The 27,653-nt window shown below is 35.0% G+C and overlaps 1 protein-coding gene across 51 annotated transcripts in view; it reads left to right on the top strand.

Annotated features, from left to right (window-relative positions):
* Positions 1-27,653, top strand: part of msi2b (musashi RNA-binding protein 2b) — a 413,474-nt gene that overhangs the window by 308,035 nt on the left and 77,786 nt on the right. For all 51 annotated transcript variants that reach the window (XM_073922868.1, XM_073922871.1, XM_073922856.1 and 48 more), the window contains 1 exon segment: positions 24,939-25,053. In XM_073922868.1, coding sequence (XP_073778969.1) covers positions 24,939-25,053 — 115 coding nt within the window.

Here is a 27,653-nt window from a genome sequence, read left to right as displayed (position 1 = left end):
TTCTTTTCTTGCTGTTCTTTTGGAACAGCAAATCATAGTTTTCATAATGTCCTGTTGCGTCTGTGTGTGAGGATTTTTCAGAAGCCCCATTCCAAGCATTCTCCATTTTATCAAGCATTCCAGGGACTTTTATCTTCCCCGGTGCTGTCTGTCATGAGGGGTACTGTGTGAAAGTGAGCCGACTGGGTTGGATAAGTGGTTGAATTCACCTGGATGACTTCAGCACTGTCCCAGTGGATTGTCCATTAAAAATACCTTCAGAAGAGGCACCGAGCTGAAAGAAAAGTTTTACGATGCTACTTTCTGCTATATATAGTGGGTTTTAAGGCTAATTCATACTTCAGCATCAAGTGTACACGTATGCTCCGGAGCAGCCTGCGCATGGACACCCCTCAAAAAATGTAACTACACGTCGCAACGACGCATAGCGCAAGCTCTGTGATTGGTCAGCTTGGTAGCGTTGACGAGTGTAGGTGGGACCGAGAGCCATGTGAACACTTTGGAGCGAGTGTTTACAAGTGTGGAGTCCAGTGAAGGAGCTCCAGATGGAAAGTTTTGTTTTGTGTTTACCTTATGATTAAAGTTGTTGCACATCCCTCGGTTCCTGCCTCAAAATGAGCGAGTTTGAGCTACTTCTACATTAAGGTAACGTTTAGAAAAAACAAAACACCGGTGAAGAAACTCTACACAGAGGAACATAAAATCCTCACTGCCAGCTAGCGTTTCGGAAGGGTTATTGCAGAGCAACACAAACAACGCGCAGTATAAATGCACGACAACATGCAAGACGTGTGCTCAGGGTCACGTCGATTACTCAACGCAAAAGTATAAACCAGACTTTATGAGGCAATCTTAAACTTTTTCAATAGTTTATGATAACTAAACTTTCAAATTATAAATAATTCCAAACATTTGACTGAAAGTACTACTACTAATAATAATAATATAATAATAATTTGTCTATTTAGTGTTTATAATAATATGATCTCTATTGGTGCATTTTTATTCAATACATATTTTTCTAGATTAATGTGTGTGTGTGTGTGTGTGTGTGTGTGTGTGTGTGTGTGTGTGTGTGTGTGTGTGTGTGTGTAAGCTGTGTACATTACATTTTCCTGTAGTATGTACAGTAAATAACTGGCAGCAGTTCGCCTATAACTTAATGTAAATCAATTAACTGCAAAAATACTGTATTTGCATTTACAACACCATTTATTTTGTTATGTATTTACAGTATTGCATATGTTTACTGTAAAATATACAGTACGTTTCACAATGCAACTTTAAAATGCAGTAATGTACCGCATAACTGTCGTTTCACAATGCAACTTTAAAATACAGTAATGTACCGCATAAATGTCCTACAATAAAACACAGTTCATATTACAGTGAAATACTGTGTAATTTACTCAAAATGTTAACAGTGTATGTACGGTTTTGCTCAAAAGTTTATGTACCTTTGAAGAATTTGCTAAAATGTGAAAAAAAATTTACAAAACAAGAGAAATCATACAAAATGCATGTTATTTTTTTAATATAGTACTGTTCCGAGTCCACGGTGTGAAAAGATGGATTTCACAATCATACAGTCACTGCTGTAAAAAGTTCAAATCTGCAGTAGATGCCGTATTTGCTGGCACAGCAGTCAGTTTAACTGTTCAGAACAAAGAGGAGACTCATAAATAACCATCCCAAAGAAGAAAAAGCACTGGTAGATCATCAGGAAACCACACACAGTATTGAAAACCAAGGGTATGTAAACTTTTGCAGGGGGTTATTTTAATTATTCCAGCTAGATTTTTGTGTAGGGAACTATATGTAAACATATTTGATGTTTAGTATCTTACTTGGCACAGTACTAAATAAAAAAAAAAAAACTTTGTATAATCGCTCTTATTTTGTTCAAATTATTCACATTTAAACAAATTATTCAAGGAGTGTGTAGACTTTTGAGCACAACTGTATAAACTATTGTCCTCATTTGAAGTGGATCAAAACATTTAACCCAGTCTTGTCTTTTGATGCACTTCAAATGTTAACTACTATATACCTAATAAAATAGCTAATATATACCTAATTGCAATTATTTGATTCAAATACGTGAAACAACCCTGTTGTTTTTATAATGCTCACACTTTGAAACTTCCCCGCATAGAGAGAGTGACCCTTACAGCGCAAATATAGCCACAGCTAAAATCCCTATCAAAAACCTTACCACTATAAATAAACAAGTGCTCGATCCCACTAATCGACTAGTGGGATGTTGGCCCGTTGTGACCCACCGCTGAGTGAGGGAGCGTTCAATAGCAGGGTAATTTTAGGTGCCAGCCCAGGAAGTGTTATTTATAGTCCAGTGGCTGTTTGACACAATGGAAGAAGTGACTGTATGCTGACCCCGTGTAAACCCTCTCTCTGGGACTTCTCATGGGCATATGACTGCACATGTTATCTGCTTCACTCTGTCTGATTCTCTATCAGTGCCTCTCTCTCTCTCTTTCTCTTTCTCTCCCTCCCTCTGGGAATCATCTCCTCAACCTTGGAAGAGTATGGACTGCATAAGCCATCATATTCAGGAACACATCCTTTCCTTTAGCCACCCGTTATTAAGCGATCAAGTACTCAGTCAATACCCTCTTCTCGTCCCTAACGCGTAAAGAGCAATGCTGCCTCATAGCCACGCGTGCTTGCAGCAGAATGATGTGAATTCAGCGCTCATGTCCTCCCTGGCGGTGCCCTTGCCTCCTGCGGGCAGTGTGGAGGTTGTGGCTCTCATTTCTGTTACCGTTTCCCGCCCTTTTCTCTCAGTGTGCCCTGGCCGCCCAGCTAGGATTGCCGTCTGCCCACAGCGAGCCAGGCCATTAGCATGTATGATAAGTGCCGAGTGTGTCGGCAGGCCAATTTAGTGTCTGCCTTGCTGCGCTGAGGCCCCGGCCTGCGCTATCATTGGAAGATAATCTACCGCTGTGAGGAGAGAAGAGGGAAAAAGTGTCAGTTCAGGATGGGAGAAAATGACTCCTATTTTCTGCCTTATTTTTTTCGTCGTCTTCTTTTTTTTTTCCTTTTTTTTTTGGCCCGAAGGCTTGCAGCTCTCTGAAGCCATCTTTAAGATGTGGTGCAAACAGCGGTGACAGTGCAGAGTTAGTGTGCTTTCATGCCTGCTTCATTTAGCAGCCGCAAAACCGAGTCTGGTTAAATATTTGTATTCAGATTTACTGAGAGATGTAGGCTTTAAAATATATATATATGCTTCCAAATAGTCATTTTTATCTTAGTTGGAATAGTTTTGTGGACTGCTGGAAATACATTAGTGAAAAATAGTCGATAAGTAGCAGTATTTAAGATGTAAATCATCTGTATCTGTAGCCATGCATTTCTTAAAGGGCAAGTGCTCTTAAAAACAGTTTGTTACATTTGTATTTGATGGTTTTCATATTGCTGGGTAATTATTACTCTGTAAAACTGAACAGTCAACTTTATCAAATGAAATGAGTGTAGTTAACTCAAAATTTACTAAAAGTTTTTTTGAAAAGAGTTAAATAATCAAATCAAAAGAAAAATTTAAATCAAATCACTTTTCTTTTCTCATCACATACCGCATTACTTCAACTTAGATGGAGCAAGTTCACAGTACTCATATACAGTACTGTAGATTAGTTTTTTTAACTAAAATGGATTGTAGCAATCGGTTTCCTCATGGTTTGAGTTGCCTTAACTTATTGGGTTTTACAGCACTCAGTTGGTTTGAATCAAGTGTGCCGCAAGCCTACGTTTGAGTGAAGGTTTCGGCCGTTAGATCGCCCCCTGGGGGCTGGCTGCAGTACAAGTCATAAAGCCCGCCTCCTCCGTGTTAATGAAGGAGACTTGAGCCCAAATAAAAAAAATAATTACACTTGCAATAAAATGTCCCGAAAGATAGTTCTGGTCGATAAAGGCACTGGTTATTGTGCTGAAATAGGTGCAGATCTTCATTTTTGTAAACAGTTTGTTTTTAGCAGTAATTTAATGCTGGGCGTGTCATCGTGATTGACAGCTGTGATTGACAGTTTCTCAAAGCGCGGCGTCTGAGCTTCAGCAGGAGACTGAAGTAGACTGAAATGTTATTATTCGATTTCTGTGTTATTTTACCATGACAAAATGAGTTCAGCAGTAAACTATAGTTTCTGACATACATGATCCTGGTGGAACACTGTTTATTCGCTAAGTTCAGGGCTTTTTTCGGGCTTTATTAGTTTGCTGATACACGCCTAGCCACCCAGATAGCAAAACACAGTTCCGGCTAGATTCTCGCCTGCCGGAGACTTATCTCTTAGAGCTCAGACTGACTAATGTTACCTCTGCTGGACCTACTCCGGATGCCTGGACTCACTACCCAATTCCAGCCCGAGTCAATGGAGCCAGATGCGGCGGCCGAGTGAGCAGGCGCTGCCGCATGCGAGCCGGAATCAGCCCGCGACGCCGCGAGTAAGTTATGCGATGCGGCCTGGAGCTGGCGCGATTGAATATATAAAACCCTCATATTTGTTAACGTTATTACATCCATTTGTGTTGATATGACAGCAAACGCATGCTGAGAAGTTCGGGGGGCGTAGTTGATTTTACATAAAGCGTTTGGTTGGAAGCTCGACTCTGCTCATTTTCGCGGCTCCTCCTCTGGCTCCATCAGACAGTCCTTCTGCGCATGTCTGGCTCCAATTTCAGCAGTCTTTTGCGACAGTTTGTGCCCGTCAAGCAGGCGTTTTGCCCTCAAGGCGTTCAATGGGAAAAAGGGCTGTCGCGTCGTCCATATTTTTTACAGTCATTGGTTTGAATTCTCTTCATTCATTGGGTTTACTATGCTCAAATTGCTGCTTTTAGTCAAATGGTTTATGTTTACAGTACTCATTAGGATTAGTTTTTAATCGTAAATGGTTTGTTGCAGTCGGTTTTCTCAAATGGTTTAGGTTACCTTAATTTCTGGGGTTTTACAGTTTAGGATGCTCCGATCAGGATTTTTGCAGCTTATATCAAGTACCTATTCTTTGTCATGGTGATCGGCCAATACAAAGTACAGATTCTAAGCTGTATAATGCATAAAGCACATTTTCCCTCTAAGTATGATACTGAAGTGGAGATCTCTTCTGACTTAAAATAATAAATTAAGGATGTTGCATATAATCCCTTAAACATGTCTCTTATAGGCAATTAGGTGTGGATATGTCTTGGTCAGAAGCAGCTTTACAGAAAATAATACGTAATGAAACATTTGTAAAAAAAAAAAAAAAAGAAAGAAAAAAGAAACTGCGATTTGGAAACACTGCAAATGATGGAAGAAGAATGTCTCAATTAAGAAAAAGTTTGAAGCGCTTATTTGATGCAAATGAAGTTACAATGCACACATGAATCCATTACTTCTGTACTAAAAGGAAATAGGCATATGCACAACTGTTTATTGCAGTAAGTATATTACAAAAAGTAATATTATTAAATATTCATGTAAAAAATTTTTTATTTATGTCATATTTCCAGCCAGGTTTTAGTAAACTTGCTGTATTGTCAAAAACACAGAACATTCCGTTTTTATGTGTAAAAAGGCCTAAAAACATGCAAGGTCATTCAAATATTTTGCTCATCTCCAACTAACACAGTCACTTGTGATCGGTTCATGAGATCGGCCAGATCAGCGAGACCGATCAAGTTATTACATGTGATTATCGGCCGATACCAATATCTGGCTGATCGATCTTAGCATCTCTAGTATTTGTACATATACAGTTGAAGTCAGAATAATTAGCCACCCTGTTTATTTTTTTTCCCCAGTTTCTGTTTAACGGAGAAAAAAATTCTCAACACATTTCTAAACAGGAGAGTTTTAATAACTCATAATAACTGATTTATTTTATCTTTGCCATGATGACAGTAAATAATATTATACTAGATATTTTTAAGACACTTCTATACTGCTTAAAAGGACATTTAAAGGCTTAACTAGGTTAATTACAATAGGTTAACTAGGCAGGTTAGGGTAGTTAGTTTGTTCTGTAGACTATCAAAAAACTAATTCTAATAATTCTGACTTCAACTGTAAGTACTTTTAACTCCTCTGGCCTCTTCATTCAAAATTAATCAGAAGACTTTAAAACAAAAATTCAAAATGTTGTGACACTTGGAGACATTTGTTTTACAGTATGAGCTATGCAAATGCATGATAACCCTAACACGCCTAGTTAACCTAGTTAAGCCTTAAAACGCACTTTAGGCTGAAAACTAGTATCTTGAAAAATATCTAGTAAACTACGATGTACTGTCATCATGGCAAAGATGAAAGAAATCAGTTATTAGAAATGAATTATTAAAATGTGTTGGAAAAAAATCTTTCCCTTAAACAGAAGTTGGGAACAAATATACAGGTGGGTGAATAATTCAGGAGGGCTAATAATTCTTACTTCAACTGTATATAAAAAAGCTTAGTCAAAGCTAAAATAATGTCTGTGCCTCCTGGTGATGCATTGATGTTTTTTTTCCATTTGTTGATTATTAAAAGCTTTGTCGGCCAGTTAGTACCCAACAAACTCAAGCATTTAAAGTGACAGATGTCAAAACTGCAGCGCCTGATTAAACAGAACTGCGTGTTGCTGTTGACAACAATTTAGTTATTGCTATAGTTATATAACAATACAGTCATGACTTTTGCTGGAAAAGAGCCTTTACTCCCCCTTGTGTTATTTTTAAACAAGATTATTTGAACTGAAATCCGGTGTTGTTTTGCACCTCATTTCCTTGATAATATGTACCAAAATTATCGTTTTATGTTTCACAGAAGAAAGACCTTGCAGAATTCTATGTACAGAAACAAAGGTCACTGTTAAAAACGTTTTTAAAGCCAACATTATGGGAAAACGGGTTTTAAATTAGTAAATAAATTACCTGAACTAACCCTAGCAGGTGTGAAAAAAGATATAATAGGTGTTTCAAGTCTTTTCTTTTTGTAAATAGCATCTAAGTGCATTTTGAAGCGTGTCTGTTTATTTTTTCCTCCTCTCTAATCACCCGGATCTGTTTAGTCCTTTTTATCTAATAGATGTTTATTGTCGCTTTGTGTGCGCTGACTGTAGATGTATTTACACACTCCTGCCACAGTATCTTAAGAGTAGGTTGGGCTAATGGAAGGGGATTGTGATATTTGAAAAGATTACAGTAATTCAGCCGGTTGTAATGGAGCAGGCTGTTTCCGGAGAGCTCTCGGAGATCTGGAAATGTCACAACAAAGAAAGGAGGAGATTCAGCACATTTGAGACTTAAATAGAAGGGCGGACAAAACCAGAAGAAAAAGCATGCAAGTTTGCATCTGCTCATAAAAATAAAGTATAAAGAGAGATGAGAATAAGAAAGCAGAGAGATGGGGGTCATTCAACACTCATCGCTTTCATCATTAGAATGTGTGTAAACTATGAATAAGTGACAACAAATGTCATTATTCTGAATTATTATTTATATATATTTTAAATATCTATATAAATATATGCATCTCTGACTATATATATACGATGTGTGTGTGTGTTAATAAATGCAGTTTGTGAATAGATGGATGGATAGGTGGATGGATGGATAGATAGATAACTTTGTTTTCATGACATATAAACAATAAAAAGTGACAATGTGGTATTTTACAAATTCTATTTTATTATATAATACATTATTCCAATGTAATATATCCTTCAATTATATTATATAGAACGATACTAGACTGATAGAATTTCTTTAGAATCATTTGACTGCTAAACATTTATCCAAAGTTGACAAAAAAATCCTATGAAACATATTTTACAATACAATTTTACAATATTTAAAGCAGGAGAACTTTTTTCTTTTTAAATAAAAGTCATTGTTCCAGCAGTCTCACTCAGTGACACTAAAGTCTATGAAAGTACCCTGTTGGCTAAGGAGATGTCACTCAGAGCTTCTGGTCCCCACTTGGTATGCGTTTAAAAAAGAAAATAAAAATATTTTCAGTCATATTATAAAAAAAGACCCTAAAAAATTATGGATGTGATTTTGTTTCTTTAAAATGAGGAAAAACCCAGTTCTCCTCTTGGCTAGTAAAGAGTGACCCTCTTAGTAACATATATGTTTGTGTATGCATGTGTATATACGATGGATGGATGGATGGATAGATGGATAGATGGATGGATGGATGGATGGATGGATAGATGGATAGATGGATGGATGGATGGATGGATGGATGAGATAGATAGATAGATAGATAGATAGATAGATAGATAGATAGATAGATAGATAGATAGATAGATAGATAGATAGATAGATGTTATTTTTATGAAAAGTTAAAAATAAAAAGCTACATTGTAGTATTTTACAAATATTATTTATTTTATATAATAAATGTATTCTAACTTACTATTATATCCTGCAACAATACTCTATAGAATGACACTAGACTAATAAAATTTACTTTTGTATCATTTAACTACGGAAAATTCATCCAAAGCTGACAAAACGTCTTGTAAAAGCATATTTTACAATACAATTTTACAATATTAAAAATGGCATAACTGTTTGTTTGTTTGTTTGTTTGTTTATTTATTTATTTTTTTCATTTTTATTGTTATTATTATTATTAATATTTTTTTAATTGTACATTCAAGTACACAGTAATGATATGATGTGTAGATTTTGTACATTACTTGAGAAAGTAAACTGAGTAAACAAGTTTTGATCAACTCACTTTTTTTTTACAACAAGAATCCATAAAAGCTTTGACTTCATTACATAATTTATGTGCTAAAATATTTGTAATATATTGCTGAAGAAAATAATCCTAACATACCAAGGTTTATCTGTACCTAAAAGTTTCTTCTGTTGAACACACAAGACAGTGTTTTAAAGAATGTTGGAAACCATTGAGAAAATTATAGAAAAATAAAACACTATGGAAGTCAATGGCTACTGATTTTCAGCATTGAGCTTCTGACTGTTCGACAGAAAAAACTTAAAGAAGAAACCTCATTTGGAACAAGTCGATGTTGAATAAATGTTGACAGAATTTTTATTTTTAGGTGAACTGTGCCTTTAAAAACCCTTGCCAGGTACTAAGACAGATTTGTGATCTCTTTAGTTGCTATTTAAGATGTTAAATCTGGGTTCGTCTGAACTGACTCTGACTTGGTTTTTAATTTAGACTAGATGGAAGTGAATTTTTACATGAGTAATTTTTATGTACCACCACTCCACTAGAATATTTTGTAAACTACAGTACTGTTGGAGACTGTTGTTATTAAGTTTAGAGAGGTTAAAGAGCTGCAAACACTATGCTTTAAATGAGAATGTGAAACTCTGCTATAACACTATACAGGATAAGCTTGTAAGGGAATGTTTCACTCTTCAAATGACACCGGAGCAGGCCCATGATTAAGTGTGAAGTTGCTGAATCATTTTTGTTTTGTTCTTTTCATCTGAATGCGTTTACCAGAGTTTCCCCACTGTAACACTGTTGAAACAGACGTTCTGTTCGGGAGGCATAAATAGCCTCTGACAGGCTTTCTTTGTGTGTGTGTGTGTGTGTTGGCGAGTATAGATTTCTGTGTCAGATGGAATAGCTGTAAGTGTATCAATAATGTACGGCAGCCCCAAGTCTCTGATGTAATTTAATTCAAGTTGCGATGAATTATGCCTCAGTGTTAAGCCGAGAGTTCTGGAGCCTCTGGGCAGAAGAGCAGGGGGTTGTTTTGGGTTTTTTTTTCTTCCCTCCTCTCATGTCTGTTTTATCTCTGTGAACTGTACAAACAAGATGCGGTTTACAGCATGACCTCTCACACAGTGATGTAACAGGAGTTCATCTGTAGAGTAATAACGTTTAAATATGCTGTATTAGATGTGAGACCACAGACACACACACATATTGTACTGCATCTATAACAGACAGCTTGAGTTTTGGATGCATATAAATCGATATGCTTGAAAACAGTTGCTTTCACATTAAGTTTAAATATGAGTTTGTTTCCCCTGTGCGCGCCTTATGCTGGAAATCACACATTCCCTTCCCAGAAAACAGAGCAACAAGAACTTATGCAGTGAACATTAATGTATTTTAAAAGTGTGGTTTTAAAACATAAATGTTAAATGGATAAAGAAATAAACAGTTGAGTCGTCCAGTTTTAATATCTGCATCCAAGTTTAATTAACAGAAACCAGTTAAAGGTCAAAACGGGTGAAATAATGTTTTTTTCCCTTTATTTTTCAGCGAAACAAATACATTTATTTAAATTACATGGTAATTATTCTGACTTCTATTTGTTCAAATATAGAATAGAATATTTGATCATCCTGTTTATTTATTTTTTCATGTGTTATTGTTGTTATTAATAGTACTACTAATAATAATTTAGGAATAATAATAATAGTAAGGTTGTATTAGTTAATGCATTTACTAACGTAAACAAACAATGAACAATGCATTTACTACAGTTTTTGTTCATGTTAGCTAATGAAAATGAAGTTGATCACTGTTAGTTCATATTGACTCAAGGTGCATTATCTAATGTTAACCAGCAGGAATTTTAATTGTAATAATGCAATAGTAAATCTTAAACTATATTAAATAAATGCTTTAATGGTATTGTTCATCATTAGTTCATGTTAGTAAATAAATTAACTTATGAAACCTTATTCAGGGTGTCCGCAGGGTATTAAAAAGTATTATAAATTCCATTAAATCCATTTAGACAAATTTAAGGCCATTAAAATTTTTCAAATGCTATTTTACAATATTACAGCTACATTTGGGCTACTTTTACACTGCATGGGTCAAGTGACTCAATTCCCATATTTTTCTCCCATGTGGCACAGATCGGATATGGCCCTTGTACGTGTAAGCAGGAAAAAAATCACATGGATTCCATTTTACTTAAATCAAATTCAGGCCTTGTTTATATGTGAAAATTTATCCAATATGAATCGGATTTGTGCCCTTGTGTCTGCAAGCAAGTAGATCGGATTTTCACCTACCAATGAGAGTCACGCGTCATTAAAAACCATATTGAATGATGTTAACTCTGACACTTTCATTTCAAAACAGATTTCAGGGGAGTCCCAAATCGTAAATCTCATACACTAGGACTAAAAAAGCCTTATTGTCATGTAGCACAAGTATTTAAGCATGTTAACGAGAGAGAGAGAGAGAGAGAGCGCAACATTCGCCACGTAACCAATATAATCTAGTATAAAACTGTTGCATCACGTGCATTAATCATGTCATGAACATTACATTAAGATGCCTGCTGGTTTAAAAATGCCTAGATTAAAAGAAGAGGTCCAAATGATAACTTTTTTGTCATAAAATATAGTAAAATACCTTGTCAAAAAGAATTAAAAAAAAATATAACCCTGCGAACAAATAAAAAAAAAAGAGTGCTCTTTTATTATCAGCTGTCAGTCATCGCTAGCTCTTTTTATTTTTATTTTTATTTTTTTATGGTCATTGCGTCTTTGTCGTTTGCCATGTAAATGCAGACAATTGGGTACAAGTCACTTTTAAAAGATGATGTAAGCGGGTCATCAAAAAAAAATTACAATCGGATACAATCACAAAATTGGAATTCACCATCAAGATCTGCAGTGTAAATGCAGCCTTTGTATTAGTTTGCTAAAGTTTGCCTCATATTTAATCTCTGAATACTGGGATGCTGTTTTTCGGAAGTAGTCAAAATTTACATTAAGATTTACATCAAGCTGCTTTGTTCACTGCAGTAGCCAGGGAAACATGTCGGTAATAAGGTCTTAATGTATGGAAAGAGTCTTTAAAAAGGCCTTAAAAGGTATTAAATTTCATTCTCTGATTCCTTTATATACCCTATTATTGTAAAGTGTGACCGCATAATTATATTATTAATCATTTATTTTATTTTATTATTATACAATTGTATTAGGGAATTAGTAATTATTTCTACATATAAACGTTAGAATTAAATTGTATTTTAGAGCTTCACTGTGAAAAAAAGAAAAGTAAAAATGAAAAAGGATGCATTTTAATGTCCAGAAGGGGGAAACGGTTTCATTACACTTTAATGCTTGGAAAACCATGAATAAAAGGGAAAAATGGATTGATATGTAATAATAATGATACATAATTAATTTTGACACCTGAATATAATGGTTCAATAAGTGAATCAGATGGCTTATTAACCAGTCCAATGTAGTGAAAGATTCATCATAGTGATTCAGCCTGATAACTATTCATCATAAAGTGTTTGAGGTATCAAACGGCACTATTCATTTTCTTGTATTATATGCAATAACAGAAGCTGCTCATAAGAACCGTTTGTTCATTAATCAGTCTGCATTGAATATTATTTTTGACACAAAATAGACTATTTTAAAGAATATATTAAAATATAGAATGTTTTGTTGCATTACAGTACGTTCAATTTTGATGCCAAACTTATATGGATTACTGAAGTAAAACATGGTTTGCCAATGCATTGTATAGAACACTGAACACCATGTCATCTTATGGAACTTTGATTATATTTGGGCACAATACATATTTTTGTAAGTTCTTTAAAATCAAACGTTTTTTAGTTATTAATATTTTAGTTATAAGTAGGCTCGCACAGAATCTGTGCATGCAGATTTTCGCAGATTTTTAGCCAATCATCGAGTCTATTTATTTGCTTGTGTAAATGTGTTTATTAACTTTTTAAAATTAATTTCAGCAATATTATTGACAAATATATAAATGTTCTTATGATTTATTTACAATACAGTTTGTGAAGTAATATTTTCTGTCTTTTAGTAAATGTATGAAAGACTTGGTTTGTTTACCAAATAACTGTATCTAATTGGATTTGCATTTAAACATTAACTAAAAGTTAAAAACAAATAAAATATTATTATTTGATATATCAAGTTTTTAGTTACGATACTCTTAAAATGTTTATTTGTTTTTTTTAAACAAAATTCTGCGCACGTTTGCAACGTTTGCAGATTCTGTCTGGCCCTAGTCTAAGTTTATCTATAAGCTAGAGTGCTTCAAAAGTGACAAAATTCACATTTAGATCATATGAACATTCATAGTTTACAGTTCGTTACTTGCGCTTAAATGGATTAACATTTTTTTACATTTCATATTTCAGCTTATCATCAAATCTTCTGACCAATCAAATGCTTTCTAGGATCTGGCATGACATAATGCTGCTACCGAAGTCAGTGATTTGTTCATGTCTGGATCAAACCACAAATAAGCACTTATAGCAAATATTTAAAAAACATTTATTATACTTTATTCTTTACAACAATATAGGAAGAAAACTCTGGCTCTGAGGGGAAAATATGTTGGATACACACTTTCACTGACTGGCAGAGCTGTGATAAACAAAATCTGATTGGCTGCTTTTTTAAATTCTGTCTCACCATGTTTTCATTTTTCATTTTAAATTGTCAAACATCTAAAAAAGGGCAAATTTTAAACTGCTTTATGCAACCTTTGAGTCCAGTTTATTTTCTTTGAAATCAACAGGTATAGGAAATAGTTCAGATTTAAAAGTAAGGCTTAATTTGTCCATTAACAAGTGATTTAATGACAGTTGTGTCTTTATTTACTGCTAATATAACAAAAGGAAAACAGCATTGTTCTTCCAGGACTGAAATGAGTCTTCTCTTGACCGACTTTATTTGTTGTCGAGATATGAATGTAGATTCTCAATAGGGAGAGTTTTTTTTTTTTTTTTTTTTTTTTTCAATCTCAATATTGGAGATGAAAAATGGATGTGTAAATGAGGGGAGTCCGGTCGATTTGCCTGTGTCTGGCTTCATGAAGGATCTCCAGCGGTCCAGAAATCAGGCTGATTCCTCTGGCAGTCCAGCTCAGATATACAGCGGACACAAGACAATCTTACCTCCTTCATTTTGACAATCTGAGCTGGTGAAGGTGTCGCTGTTCCGCCGCTCTCCGTCTGTTTAGAATGCATATTTATTTATTGGGTTTGGTTAAGTGCCTTTCATGTCAGCCATTATATGATCCCGAGGAGTGAGGCGGTGGTGGCGTCCCGGCGTTTTGCACTTCTGCAATTCTGAAAGAAAAATAAGAGAGGGCTGGAGTGAATGAATCAGCTTTCTGATTCATTTCAGCTTTATCCTTTCTGTCAGAGGAGAATGCTTTTTTCTCTCTCCGTCTTGTTGAAAGAGAAGCAAATCTGCTTTAAAGAGCAAAATTTAACTGTCTAGTGTTTTGCAGCTGCTTTTGAGATTTTCTTTATTTCTTTCTCACAATGGATTTTTCAAAGTGAACATTTCCAGATTATTGATTCTCTTTGTCTCCCGCACAATCTGCTCTATTATTGCAACATGATTATGCTGTTTTGGATTCACTTTATTAGAAGAGAAAGTGAATTTTTTAGAAGCTTTTAACTTCTTTAAAAGGTATATGACAACAATTCTTCCTACAAGAATGTCAGTCATTCAAATATCGATTATTAACTTGTTTCTGTTTGTTTGTTTGTTTGTTTGTTTGTTTGTTTGTTTGTTTGTTTGTTTGTTTGTTTATGTCAGTAACGGTGGCATTCACACAGTTCATAAATAATATAAAAAATATATATATTCCTTCATTCATTTTCTTTTCGGCTAAGTCCCTTTAATTATCCAGGCAGCGGAATGAAATGCCAACTTTTCCAGCATATGATATGATATTATATGATATGATATGATATGATATGATATGATATGATATGATATGATATGATATGATATGATATGATATGATATGATATGATAAGATTCTCTTCCAGCTGCAACCCATCTCTGGGAACATCCATACACTCTCATTCACACTCATACACTACGTACAATTTAGCTTACCCAATTCACCTGTACCACATGTCTTTGGACTGGGTGAAACTGAAACCCACGCGAACGCAGGGAGAACATGCAAACTCCACACAGAAACGCCAACTGACCCAGCCGAGGCTCGAACTAGCAACCTTCTTGCTGTGAGGCGACAGCACTACCTACTGCGCCACTGCGTCACCCTGAAGAATTATATTTAAATTATATTTATTAACTGTTAACAATATTATATATATATATATATATATATATATATATATATATATATATATATATATGATTAAAATATATAAAATATATATTTCTATTAATAAACAAAACTTTGATTCAAGTGCCTTAGTGACATCAGAACAGCAGAAACCGTTGATCATTCACCAACGTCACTTTAAAGCTTGAATTTGATTGATTCTTTAGCGTAATATCTTAATTAATAGTGAATTTGGTGATTTTGCTCACATTTAAAGATTATAAGGCTGAACGGCATGAAATGCCATCAATCTACAGAGATTTCCCAGTATTTCTCTATTAGGATATCACAATAATTAACCCAGAAAAAGGCAAAGCAAACACTACCAGATTACTACGGTATGAATACAGCACTACAAAACACAAAAGAGAGATATTGACTTACCTGTTTTATAATGATTTGATTAGCTGTAGTTTTTTTTCCCTCTATGAACTTAAGCGGTTTCTGTCGCCATCTTGTGGCGGAACGTCTACCGTCTTTGCCCTTCTCAGTATGACATGCTAGCCCCCAACTTGCTGAATATCCAAAATTTTAAATATTTAAAATAGGAACTATAAATATTATAAATCCTTATAAATATACTGCATAGTTGTAATGTGAACAACTGCATTCTCGCCCAAAAAAGCCTCAAAAGTAATTGTTGTCCAACAGCTGCAATATTGGTCAAGCTATAGAGATTTTTTTTCATCTGCTGTCACTATGTGGGCCAAGTAATACACAAGGGTGAAGAGGCTGTACTAGTGCTGTTATTACGGGAATATCGCATGGCTATCAGTTTCGCGAACCAGCCAGAATTGTTGTATGTGTATTTGACAGGTATGCAATCCAACTAAAACATGTGTGTTTATGATTCTATTATAATTTTTTTGTCTTTTATTTTTTATTGAATAAAAGTGCTTTGGTTCATTTATTCATTTTATAAAACTATTTCACTAGAAAAATGGCATAAATAATTTAACTTAGCTCAAGAGGGCACATGATACTTTTCATCTACAGTCATGAGCGATTGCCTTGCATGTCGGGTATCCCAGCATTCAGCGGCAGGTGCTCTTTGACAAATGTGCCTTTGTGAACAAACCACGTCTTCTTTTTCTTTTCAAAGTCAAAACAGGTGGCTGAAGTTTTAGCATGAGTGACATTTCTTGTCACAAGGTCAGGACGGCAGATTAGCAGATTGGATCTAATCTATCCCTAACCAGGCGGCTAATAAGCGGCGTGTGTGTGTTCTCTGGAGCTGATCGATCCTGTCTCACACCAGCTCTCAGACGGGGACACGGACACTAATGGCCACCGTTACCGTGTTCCTGCTCATGATTTGCCCACAATTAGCGACTAGCCCTGTCCTCATCGCTGCTGTCATCCTCTCCACACTGGACGTCCACTTAACCTGCTCTCTGGGGTGAACGTGAGATCTGGGATATTATGGGCTTTTGATTGCGTTCACACACATGCACACACCTTGAAGTCTCTGTTGGGTCATTAGACAGGTGGCAGGAGTAAATGGACAAATACAACGTTTGCTAACACTTAACCTGTATTATTAAGTCATTACATAAATTATTCTGGACATTATTTAATTAAGAAACAAAGTGCGAGAGGCATTATTATGAATTTAGATGTGGTTAAATGACTTTAAGGGAACCTTAAGGGGTACCTGGCATTTAATTGATTTGAACTGACAGTATAGCATGGCTTTTTATTACTTTAAAGAAAAGGTGCTGTAAAGCTGAAATATTAATGATCAATTTATTAAGCCAAGCCTTTTAAAGAAAATATATAATTCCTGAGTCATGTTGAAAAACATTGAGAAATATGAATGTAGATTAAAGCAGTGTAAGCAAAATATGTACTGTTGATGTGCCTCCAGTAACAGGGTTGGGGAAACACTGGACTAATGGACCATTAATTTCCAATATTAAATACTTTGCTGATTAAATACAATATTGAAAACAATACACATTAAATACATTTCCAGTACTAAATACTTAAACTAACATTAAATAATGCAGTGTTTCCCAACCGTTCCTATAGGCACACCAACAGTATACATTTTCAGCCTCTTCCTATTCAAACATACCTGGATCAACTCATCAGAACATTAGAATTCCAAAACCTGAAATGAATGGTACTTATAAGGGAGACATTTAAAAAATATGTACTGTTGGTGTGCCTCAAGGAACAAGGTTGGGAAACACTGAAACCAATGGACCATTATTTTCTCATATTAAATACATTACATATTAAATATAATATTAAAAACAATACATATTAAGTGCATTTCCAATATTAAATACATTAATTAACATTAACTAATGTAATGTTTCCCAACCCTGTTCCTGTAGGCACACCAACAGTACATATTTCAGCCTCCTCCTATTCAAACACACCTGGATCATATCATCAGAACATTAGAACTCTAAATTCTGAAATGAATGGGTCAGAACACTGTTGTTGTGCCACTGTACTAATGGACCATTATTTTCCAATATTAAATACATTACATATTAAATACAACAATAAAAACAATACATGTTAAATGCATTTTCAGAATTAAATACATGAACTAACGTTAACTGAGGCACACCAACAGTACACATTTTCAGCCTCTTCCTATTCAAACCCACCTGGATCAACTCATCAGAACATTAAAAGACACTCGAAAACCTGGAATGAATGGGCCCAAAATATGTACTGTTGGTGTGCCTCCAGGAACAGGGTGGGTAAACACTGGATTAAAGGGATGGTTCAACTTAGCTCAGCATTTACTTTCCCCGATGTGGATTAAACCTTTATGAATTAGATATGTAGAAAATCCTGTATTCTGGGACCCATCAACTTCCAAAGTAGGAAAAATATACTATGGAGGCCAATGGGTCCCAGCAACCAGCATTTTTCTAAATATCTTCAATTCATTTAATGTATTAGAGATCCACTTAATGTATTAGAAAATATAATGCCATTTCTTAAAAATGAATTTTATCAAAAAAAAGTATAGGTTTTAAATGTTTTTTTATGAATTGATTATCATTTTTATTTACGAATTGATATTTATTTATAGTATTGTTAGCTTTAAATTGACATGAAAGAAGAGGGGGGAAAGGAAACCAGCACAGAAAATGACAAATATGAACTTTTTTAATTTACAGATTTACTGCAAATGTAGAATTTTTTTATTAATTAATTAATTAATTTATTTTACTTTTTTTAAAGGGCACTTATGAAAATCCTCTTCTGTAAGCTGTTTAGATAAAACTGTCAGTATGTATAGTGTGTCCACTGTCATATTGCAGTGATATAAACCCCAAAAATTCTCTTTTAAAAAATGTCCTGATGTTAAAATAGGTTCCAAATCCCAGTGATTTCGAGGCCCACCACATCACAGCGAAGTGCGGTTTTCCCCGCCCACTGAATTGATAGATAGGCGCCATGTTTCTATAATAATATGTATATACACGTCCACAGAATTTTTTTGCAAAAATACTGGAATTAAATATATTTGTTTAAACTTTTTGTGATTTGTGTAAGTTTTATAAGTTTAATATGTTTTTAAAACAGAGCTTGTGTGTAATAAAGACGGTAAAATTGCTGTAATTCTTAACTGCTATAGTCACTACAGGCAAATGGTGTCAGAAAACACTAATATGTGTGTTTGTGTACTGCACAAACATAAGAGGCATTTGTGTGAGACTCATAATTTTTACTTTTTGACTAATTCGCTGTATTTCAGCTTCATCCGAGTCTGTCTCTGTCACAGTGCTGTTTATCTGTCGTAACGCATGATGAAAAGCAGACACGCAAGTGGGAACGGTGGGCGGGGAGAAGCAGCTTATTTGTATTTAAAGCCACAGGCAAAAACAGCTACACTGTACTCAGACACTAAAATACGCAGATTCTGGAGGCTATTATTAATAATCTGATGGGTATTTTGAGCTGAAACTTTACAGACACATTCTGGAGGCACTAAAAACTTATCTTACATCTTGTAAAGGTGGTAAAATAGGGGCCCTTTAATAAGTTATTGAAATTAATTTGAGTGTAGTCTATAGAAATGTAGTATAAATAATTGCAAATATTTGTTTAACTTGTTTAAATTATATAAAAAGTAAAGATTACTTTACTTTACTTTATATTTTTTTTTTAATTACTTTATATTTTATTTATTTGTTTATTTTAATATATTCTTTTTTTTTTTTTAAGAGAACGGAGTTGAGAGAGGATGAGAAGGCAGAGAAAACAACATATTCAAACTCCTCTAGGCCGTATTAACACCTCTAGGCCACAACTTTGACAATGACGGTCTTTATAATTCCTACCTGTCACACATTTCTACTTAGCTTGACACACAATCCAAACAACATGACTGTACATTTTAGTGAGGAGTCCCTCAGTTGATCTGTGTTTCAAGGTCAAAGATGCAGTTTGGTTCAGAAGTAGAGGTGTCCCACCCATCATCATCATCACCACCACCACCATCATCATCATCTCTCCTCCTCCTCCTCCTTCTTCTCCCCTGTGCAGGAGTGATAAAGGAGCCGCCCTGTGCTCTCAGGTCATTAGCCACGGCCCTTCGTAGTTTCATTAACGAGCGAAGGGAGCTCATCATTGGCCTACCTCGACTGACGAGGGTAATTAGTTAAGTAATAATGTGGAGCAGTAGTCATGGCTCTTAAATGCCCATTGATGACAGTCTGATCGGAAGCCAGGCTTTCCTCGCCTATTAGCAACACACAGAGATTGCAGGCCTCATCACTGAAACCACACACTGACATAATTACACGCATCACACACACACACGCACGCACGCACACACACAAACTCTCTCTTTAGTGCCAGTGCCTAATGAAGGCATGTTGTATTTGGAGAAGTCCTGAGGACCTGAATACTGATTGCAAGTGCTTGTTGGTTTATTTGCTCATTTTTAGAAAAGCAACAGCAGTGTTTGCGTTGCCATGTCTGAAGTTTGTAAGCATGTTTTTAAAAAAAATGCAGCTTTCTTTTAGCGCTTTGGTTGACATATAAGGTCATTTGAGAGAACGGAGGCGTTATCTTTAACAGATATCTGGATTTCCTTTATCTTTAGGTGATGAAATCCAAGGATATTTTCTCTGTTAACATCAAGGTCAACATACTGTCATACAGTCGCCTGGCTTGATGTGATGCATGCTGGGTGGATTAATTAATTTAGAAGAGCTCTGCCAGTTTTTTTTTTTTTTTTCTGAAGGTATTAATTTTTATTTTGGGCTTTGGCAATTAAAACGGACCGTACGATTATGCATATCGCATATGTGTCTGGGGGATCTGTGGAGGGCTGATGTGTCGGAACAGCTGGAGCTCTGGAAAAGAAACACATCAGGGCCAAATATAGTTTTAATAGTTGTTTTAATAGTTACTGTAGTATAGTTTTATTTTGTTGATGGTGCACTAATTAATAATCTTTAATTATTTTATATGATTTAAATTAGATGTTCTAAAAGTTGCTAATGTCAGATTCCTAGAATCAAGAGACTCCCTTCTCGAAAATGTATACTTTTTTGCAAACAGGTTTGTATACATTTGTAAAATAAAAATAATTTAAGTGTTATTAATTTAGTTTCAGAGTTTTCGTTAACTTTTTAAATGTTTTATTTCCACTTAACTTGTAGTAATTTCAACTGTATGTAAAACTGTGTTAATATAAGCAATTGAAACATTTTTATTAGAGCTGCACGATATTGTAACAATCTAATATTGGGATATTTTTATATTCTGTGATTTACATTACGATATGAATACAATTTCACTATAAATAACTATTTGGAAAGAATTTTTAATTTTAGATTGATTGGGGTGATTCTGCAGTGGAGTGCGTAACAATACGAGCATAGATAAATTCAATAAAGAAAAAGATAAACAGCTTTTACATTTATTTTTTACAAACTATTGAATTGTATTCAGGTGTACAGTAATTAAATAATCAAATGTAAAATAATAGTGCTCAGTCTTCATTTTATAATAAATTTATTGAATAAATCGTAGTTAATTTGTTGAAGTTACAAGCGGTACAATTTTTTTAGGCTTTTCAATTTTCTGAAAAACCCTCACACAGTCGTAGGCCTCAAAAACACAGCGAAATGATCAATTATAATCTAGACTCAACATTGAATATCTTGCGATGTGACTATTGCAAATGATCACATTGCAATATCGATGCTGAAACGAAAGGTAACACTTTATTTTGAGTATAAGTAGACTGTCTGCTTAATATCTGTTCAACTTACACAAACCCTAACCCCAACAGTCTACTTGTAATCTAAAGAGAATTAGTCGGAATGCATATTAAATTCAACAAACAGGCCGTCAAAATAAAGTGTGAACAAACGATAGAGTGTGCAGCCCTAATTTTTATACATTTTTTGTGCAATTCCTTCTGGCCCTTTCTAACTGTCTCAGGATACCTTTTTAAAAGTGCCCTAGATCTCTACCTTCCCTGACATTCATACATGTGTTTCAAATCCCACACTTCAGCAGTATAGCGTGCGTTTGCCATTAGTCCGTCAAACCAAAGCTCTAGAGAAGAGCAGGCGAGCGTCTGTAATATAAATGGACAAATAGAGGTTGACATGGTCAGGTCAAGAGCGTCCACTTTGACCTACCAGAGACCCCACTAGTGCTCATAGTCAATTCCAATAAAGCGTTCATGTGCATTTACCACCATATACTTACCCTAGTGATGGACTGGATACATGCACCAGCAATCAGTCTGTCAAACATTACATACCCTCGCGGTCATCTGGGCTGAAATAAAGCACGGTGGTTGAGGCTTTTGTTGACACATCGTGCACAATGTTAAGGCTGAGATTTCTTCCCCAAACCCACGGATCCTCCATCGCCGAGCTGTACTTAATTTTGATGCCGGTGTTTGCAGTTGGTCTGTCACTCTCGACGCCCACTCTGTGTGTTCTGTCATGAGCGAGACTCTTAACCGTGCATTGTGGAGGAGGGCGAAATGTCAGTCAGCGCAGCAGGGAAATTATCAGCAGAAGGCGGCAGGGAGCTGGTTGGGGGGTGATCAGGAAAAGTGCCCCCGGGTAGAAAGCGCTCCGTGTTGAGGATCAGATTGGAGTGGCAAGACAAGTTAGGGAACGATGAGGAAACAAAAAAGTTTTTGGGTTTTGTAAAGAATGCATCCTTTTTCTGCCCGAAGACAGTAGACGGCATGCCTTCGCAAACACGCAAACATCAAACGCGCTCTTAGAAACCAACAGCGACACTAAGGCAGTGCATTACCGACTGGGATGTGCAAATGCTGTGTTTGTTTGCCTTTTTGCTTTCATTTTCCGTAACGAGTGATGTGTTATCTTTAGGAGCGCTCTGATAGTTTATGTTTGCAAGGTGAAACAAGCTACACAATCTCCTGTGGTTATGTATTTTTTTATTAATATCTGTGTAGTTTAAGTTAACTTTATTTTAGCTTTGATTAGTAGTACACTATAAGGAATTTCATTTTATTATTGAATACTCTGTCTATTCTTCAAGAAATGGCAGAAGACACATCTGATCATCCAGCAATATTCTATTCTGTTTCAATTCTATTCTATTCTATTCTATTCTATTCTATTCTATTCTATTCTATAGACTATTTCAATGTGGTCATGTCATTGGCCCATAAACAATTCCTGCGTGTTATAAAACTATTTCATAACTGTAACAAGAGGCAATTCAATCATCACTTAAATATCTATTTTAACGATCTTGGCGCAAAGTCTAAAGCGCATTGCGCAAAAACATTAAGGGCATGTTTAAATCCATGTTTGCTGTTTTAAGGACGGAAAAATGTGGTTTGTGCTGTGGCGCCTGGTCTAATAGGGTTGTGGTTAATCTCTTGATGAGTTTTGGGTGTGCCTTGAGCATAACGTGCATTAAACCAATCAGAGTCTCATCTCCCATTCTCTTTAAGAGTCAGTTGCGTTGCACCATGGTGCATTTGCTATTTACTAATGGACACTGTAAAAAGAAATACTAAATGCTTCACTTGCGAGTAAACCGTTAAAAAGGTCATCTGTGACGCAATATAAAAAAAATGAGCCCCCTCTATTCGGCCTCTTTACTTTCTCTTTACCTTTAATCTTTACTTTACTCCTTTTGTGGATAAGGACAAATCTAAACTTGTTTTTGTTAAAACAAATATATACTGTATATGAATATCGAAAATAATACTGCTAATAATACCATTAAAATAAAAATGCTAATTCAATTCAATTCAATTCAGCTTTATTTGTATAGCGCTTTTACAATGTAGATTGTGTCAAAGCAGCTTCACATAAATGGTCATAGTAACTGGAACAGTGTAGTTCAGTTTTTTAGTGTTTAAGTTCAGTTCAGTTCAGTTTAGCTCAGTTCAGTGTGATTTAATCATTACTGAGAGTTCAAACACTCAAGAGCAAATTCATCGCTGCGTAGCTCTACCAATCCTGAGCCATGCGAGCCAGTGGCAACAGCATAATTGTCATGAATAAACTGAAGGAAAAAAAGCCAGCATGAAGGTAGTGTTTTTTTATATTAAATAATGATTGTTGTAACATTTTGATCTCTTATTTTTTTACATGTAAAGATATTTGTGTATTACTGTAATGGATATGCTATTTAAACAACGTGGCGCAAAACGTGAAAATTAGGGTTGCGCTGGTCTGAAAATAGCAACAAATTGCACCAAACACATCTTGCACTTTATTGTGCTGAGTGTATGATAGGGCCCTTAATGTTAAAACAGTTATTATAACATTATTTATAAATATGTGGCTATTTTTGGATTCTCAGAAGCTATAGAAATTAAAAATGTAAAACAGGAAATACTTGAGACCATTGTTTTTGTTTACATCCCTTAAAATGGCCTATGCTGTTCTATTCTATTCTGTTCTGTTCTATTCTGTTTTATTCTATTCTAAATGTTTTTTTCATTGCATTTGAAAAAAAAAAACATATACACACTGCTAAATAAACTACTTCACATAGTTCATGTTTTACTTTGCTAACTAAATGATGATAAAACTTTGGCAACTATCTGAAATCAAATATTATTTATTATTTTTTTATTTATTTGTTTTAATAATTACAGTTGAAGTCATAATTATTTGCCCTTTTGTATATATTTTTCCCTAATTTCTGTTTAATGAAAAAAACCAACACATTTCTATACTTAATAGTTTAATAATTAATTTTTTTTAGATTTATTTTTATCTTTGACCTGATGACTATACATAATATTATGCTATATATTTCTCAAGATACAAGTATTCAGCTTAAAGTGATATTTAAATGCTTAATTAGGTTAATTAGGCGGGTCATTGCATAATGATGGTTTGTTATGTGGACAATCAAAAACAAATATTGCTTAAGAGGGCTAATAATATGGACCTTAAAAAGGTAAAAAAATAAATAAATAGCTTTTTTCTATTCAAAATAAAACAAATTAGTTGTTGTCCAGAAAAAAAAATATTATAGAAAATACTGTGAACATTTTCTGCTCTGTTTAACATTATTTGGGAAATATTTGAAAAACAATTTCACAGGACTAAAAATTATGACCTCAACTGTATTTGTATTTATGGCTTTCATTTTATTTTGTTGTAGTAACTGTAATAATCCAGCTTTTAAACGTAAACCGTTCAACTGGGTGGATCCAAACCTTTTTAAAATGCATTTTTCTAACAGGTGATGTGTTAGGAAAGCTCTGATAGTCTGTGTCTGCAAGGTGACACAAACCACACAATCACAATCTGTGGGCTGTACATTTGTAACACTTGGACAGCTTGTTGATGCAATAAGTGGCTTTATTAGTTGCTAGCCCACTGAGACGCCATCTTTTGTGCTGTATCCACAGGTAGAATGTAAGAAAGCCCAGCCGAAGGAAGTGATGTTTCCTCCGGGGACGCGGGGGAGAGCTAGAGGTCTGCCCTACACCATGGACGCCTTTATGCTGGGAATGGGCATGCTGAGTAAGTGTCATCTCAATTTCCTGCTTACAATTATTCATACATTAACACTGTCAATCACTACTGTAATCTGATCGTCGACAGGGATGCTTATTTGAAGTCAGCATGAAACTGCATTCAGACGTTTTACTTTTGTAATGCGACGTGGCTCGGAGAGAAAAGAAAAATGTAGATAGGGCTTTATTTTATCCGTAGGGATTTGATTGGATTGTGAAAAGTGGGTATTATGTCTGGACCTGCACAGTTAGCTGGCAGTGATCTCTCTATATGATCGTGATTGAAGGTGGAGGGTTCAAAAATAAGAGTGTAAAAAGTAAAGTAGCTTCAGGGCGAGTCACCACATCTCAATGAAACATTGCAATGATTTCTTTTATTTAGACTTTTGTAAAATGAGCCAAAAATCTTTTATTTTGCAAATGGGCTCAGGAAGATTAGATTTCACGTTGACTTAGAGAATACTTTCTGATTTGGTTTTGTTCACTAACTGGGTGTGCACATTTTTGTTTTTTTATCTAACTTTTTTTTTTGTGAAAAGGCAAATAATTTATCTGTAAGTTTTTTTTTTTCAACTACTAAACTTGGAATAAAATGAATGAAGTGAAACCTACCGTACATAATCTTTAAAAGTGGATTTTAATTGTAAATATTTATATATATTAGAGATGTGAACCTACACTGGTCTTACAGTTCTGTTACGATTATGATGCCATCAATTCGGTTCAATTTGATTTCTCGGTGCATCACAGTGCATTGACAATGCTTTCCATACACAAGCTCATATTTTACTTTACAGCACAACAATTCTTGTATTTACATTTATTAACATTTATATATTATTTGTATACAAACAGTCAGCTATACAACTGTACCTTTAAAAACTCAAGCACATGCACAGAACAACATGAGCATTTATAGCAAATAAACAAATGTAAATTTCTCGCTCACTTTCTGAGCCTTGACGAGCAAGTTCCTATACCTTTAAGGATTTAGCCCTGTTCACAGATATGTGACATTAATAAACGACAGTGACGATCACAGCTGATCCATGATAGACGCGATGTGTGTATATATATATATACTGTCTCAAAAAATCCAAGCAAAATTAATTCTGTCAGAATTTCATCAAAATACCTCCAACTTTAATAATATTTTGTAATTAGATGGCAAATAGATCAAATTATATGATATGTAAACGTTTTCCACCTCACCTGATTTATATCACCGCATGACCTTGTTAAATAATGATAACCCAAATGTTGACAGAACACTTCAAGTAAATACACCTTTTGTCTAGTTTTTACTCGGAAATTTACGAAGGAATCGTGAGGTACTGTAGCCTTTTAGTTCTCGTAAACCTTTGATCAAACTCTTATCCTCATTCAAAAACACCATTTTTATTTCAGCCTTACAAAGCTAAAAATATAATATAGTATCTTTATGCCACCGTTACGTCACTGCCAGAGAAAGTAAATAAAAGGATTATTCTTATGCACAGATTGTGTTGTTATTCCTGTACAAAATTTTGTCATTCTTATTCCCGTAGTAAAATAAGCAGTCTTATTTTATATGATATATTATTGCTTTTTCTGTTATTGTTGTTTTTTAGACGCTGTGTATTAATTTTTTACGGATTATATTATATTTTTAGAAATTTGGTATTACAAAAAATTAATGAACATTTTGTATTATATTTGTATACAAATTTAAAATGATATTAGTGTTTTTATTAATGATTAGTCCAATTTTATATGTCTCTATTTAGTCAAGCTTTATATTAGTTTAAGGATCAATTCAATTAAACTGATAAACTAGCTGAAATGTAGTATTTCGTATAAGAAAACTAATTTTAGTTTCAGTTTTACTGAACTGTGATCATTCAGTTCTGGTTGTACATTATTAAATGTATGTGTTATTAATAAAAGTTAATTAATGCACTCCACCAAGTAAAAATTCTGCATCGATGTGAGTCTAGATGGAGTTACACACTGGGTGTAATTTTAGAGTAAATACTGTCTCATGATGACCTCCGAAAAATATGGTTGTTTTGAAGTAATACTCCCAAATATGTCTGTTCACGCTTTAAGCATAGATACTGAGCTTGATGGCCTGGAACTAGTGCATCACTGTAAACTCTGAGAACAAAATGCCAAATCATAATGTTGGAACAGGCAGACAGGGAGAAGCAACAGCCCATTGAAAGAGCTCCTCAGAGAGAGCAGTGGGACCGGTGCTCCAATGCTGGCACTGCGCACACGTTAACGTCGCCACGCTCTGCTAGCGGCTCTACGACTGCCATGCCAGTTGAAACTCCTCTCCATTTCTGCTGGGAGCCCTGCTTTAGAGTCTTCACGGATACAACGACACGTGCATGTGTGCTATCACAGAGACAAGCGCTGGATCCCGTCAAACACCAGAGCCATCATCCCGACACCGGCAAGAGCTCGTCTTGACGTTTTTCTGTAGATTTGACATGCGTCAAGAGGACAGGAAACGTAGAATCAGACAAGTATACCCGCCTCTGCACTCCCCCCCTCCCAAACTTCAACCCCCCCGCCTTCAACCAGCTCCAGTGACAAGAGATAATTACTGTGAGATTGATCGTC

The sequence above is a fragment of the Danio rerio genome, chromosome 15 (assembly GCF_049306965.1).
Source record: "Danio rerio strain Tuebingen ecotype United States chromosome 15, GRCz12tu, whole genome shotgun sequence".
NCBI classification, from domain to species: domain Eukaryota; kingdom Metazoa; phylum Chordata; class Actinopteri; order Cypriniformes; family Danionidae; genus Danio; species Danio rerio.
This window is presented reverse-complemented; position numbering and strand designations above follow the sequence as displayed.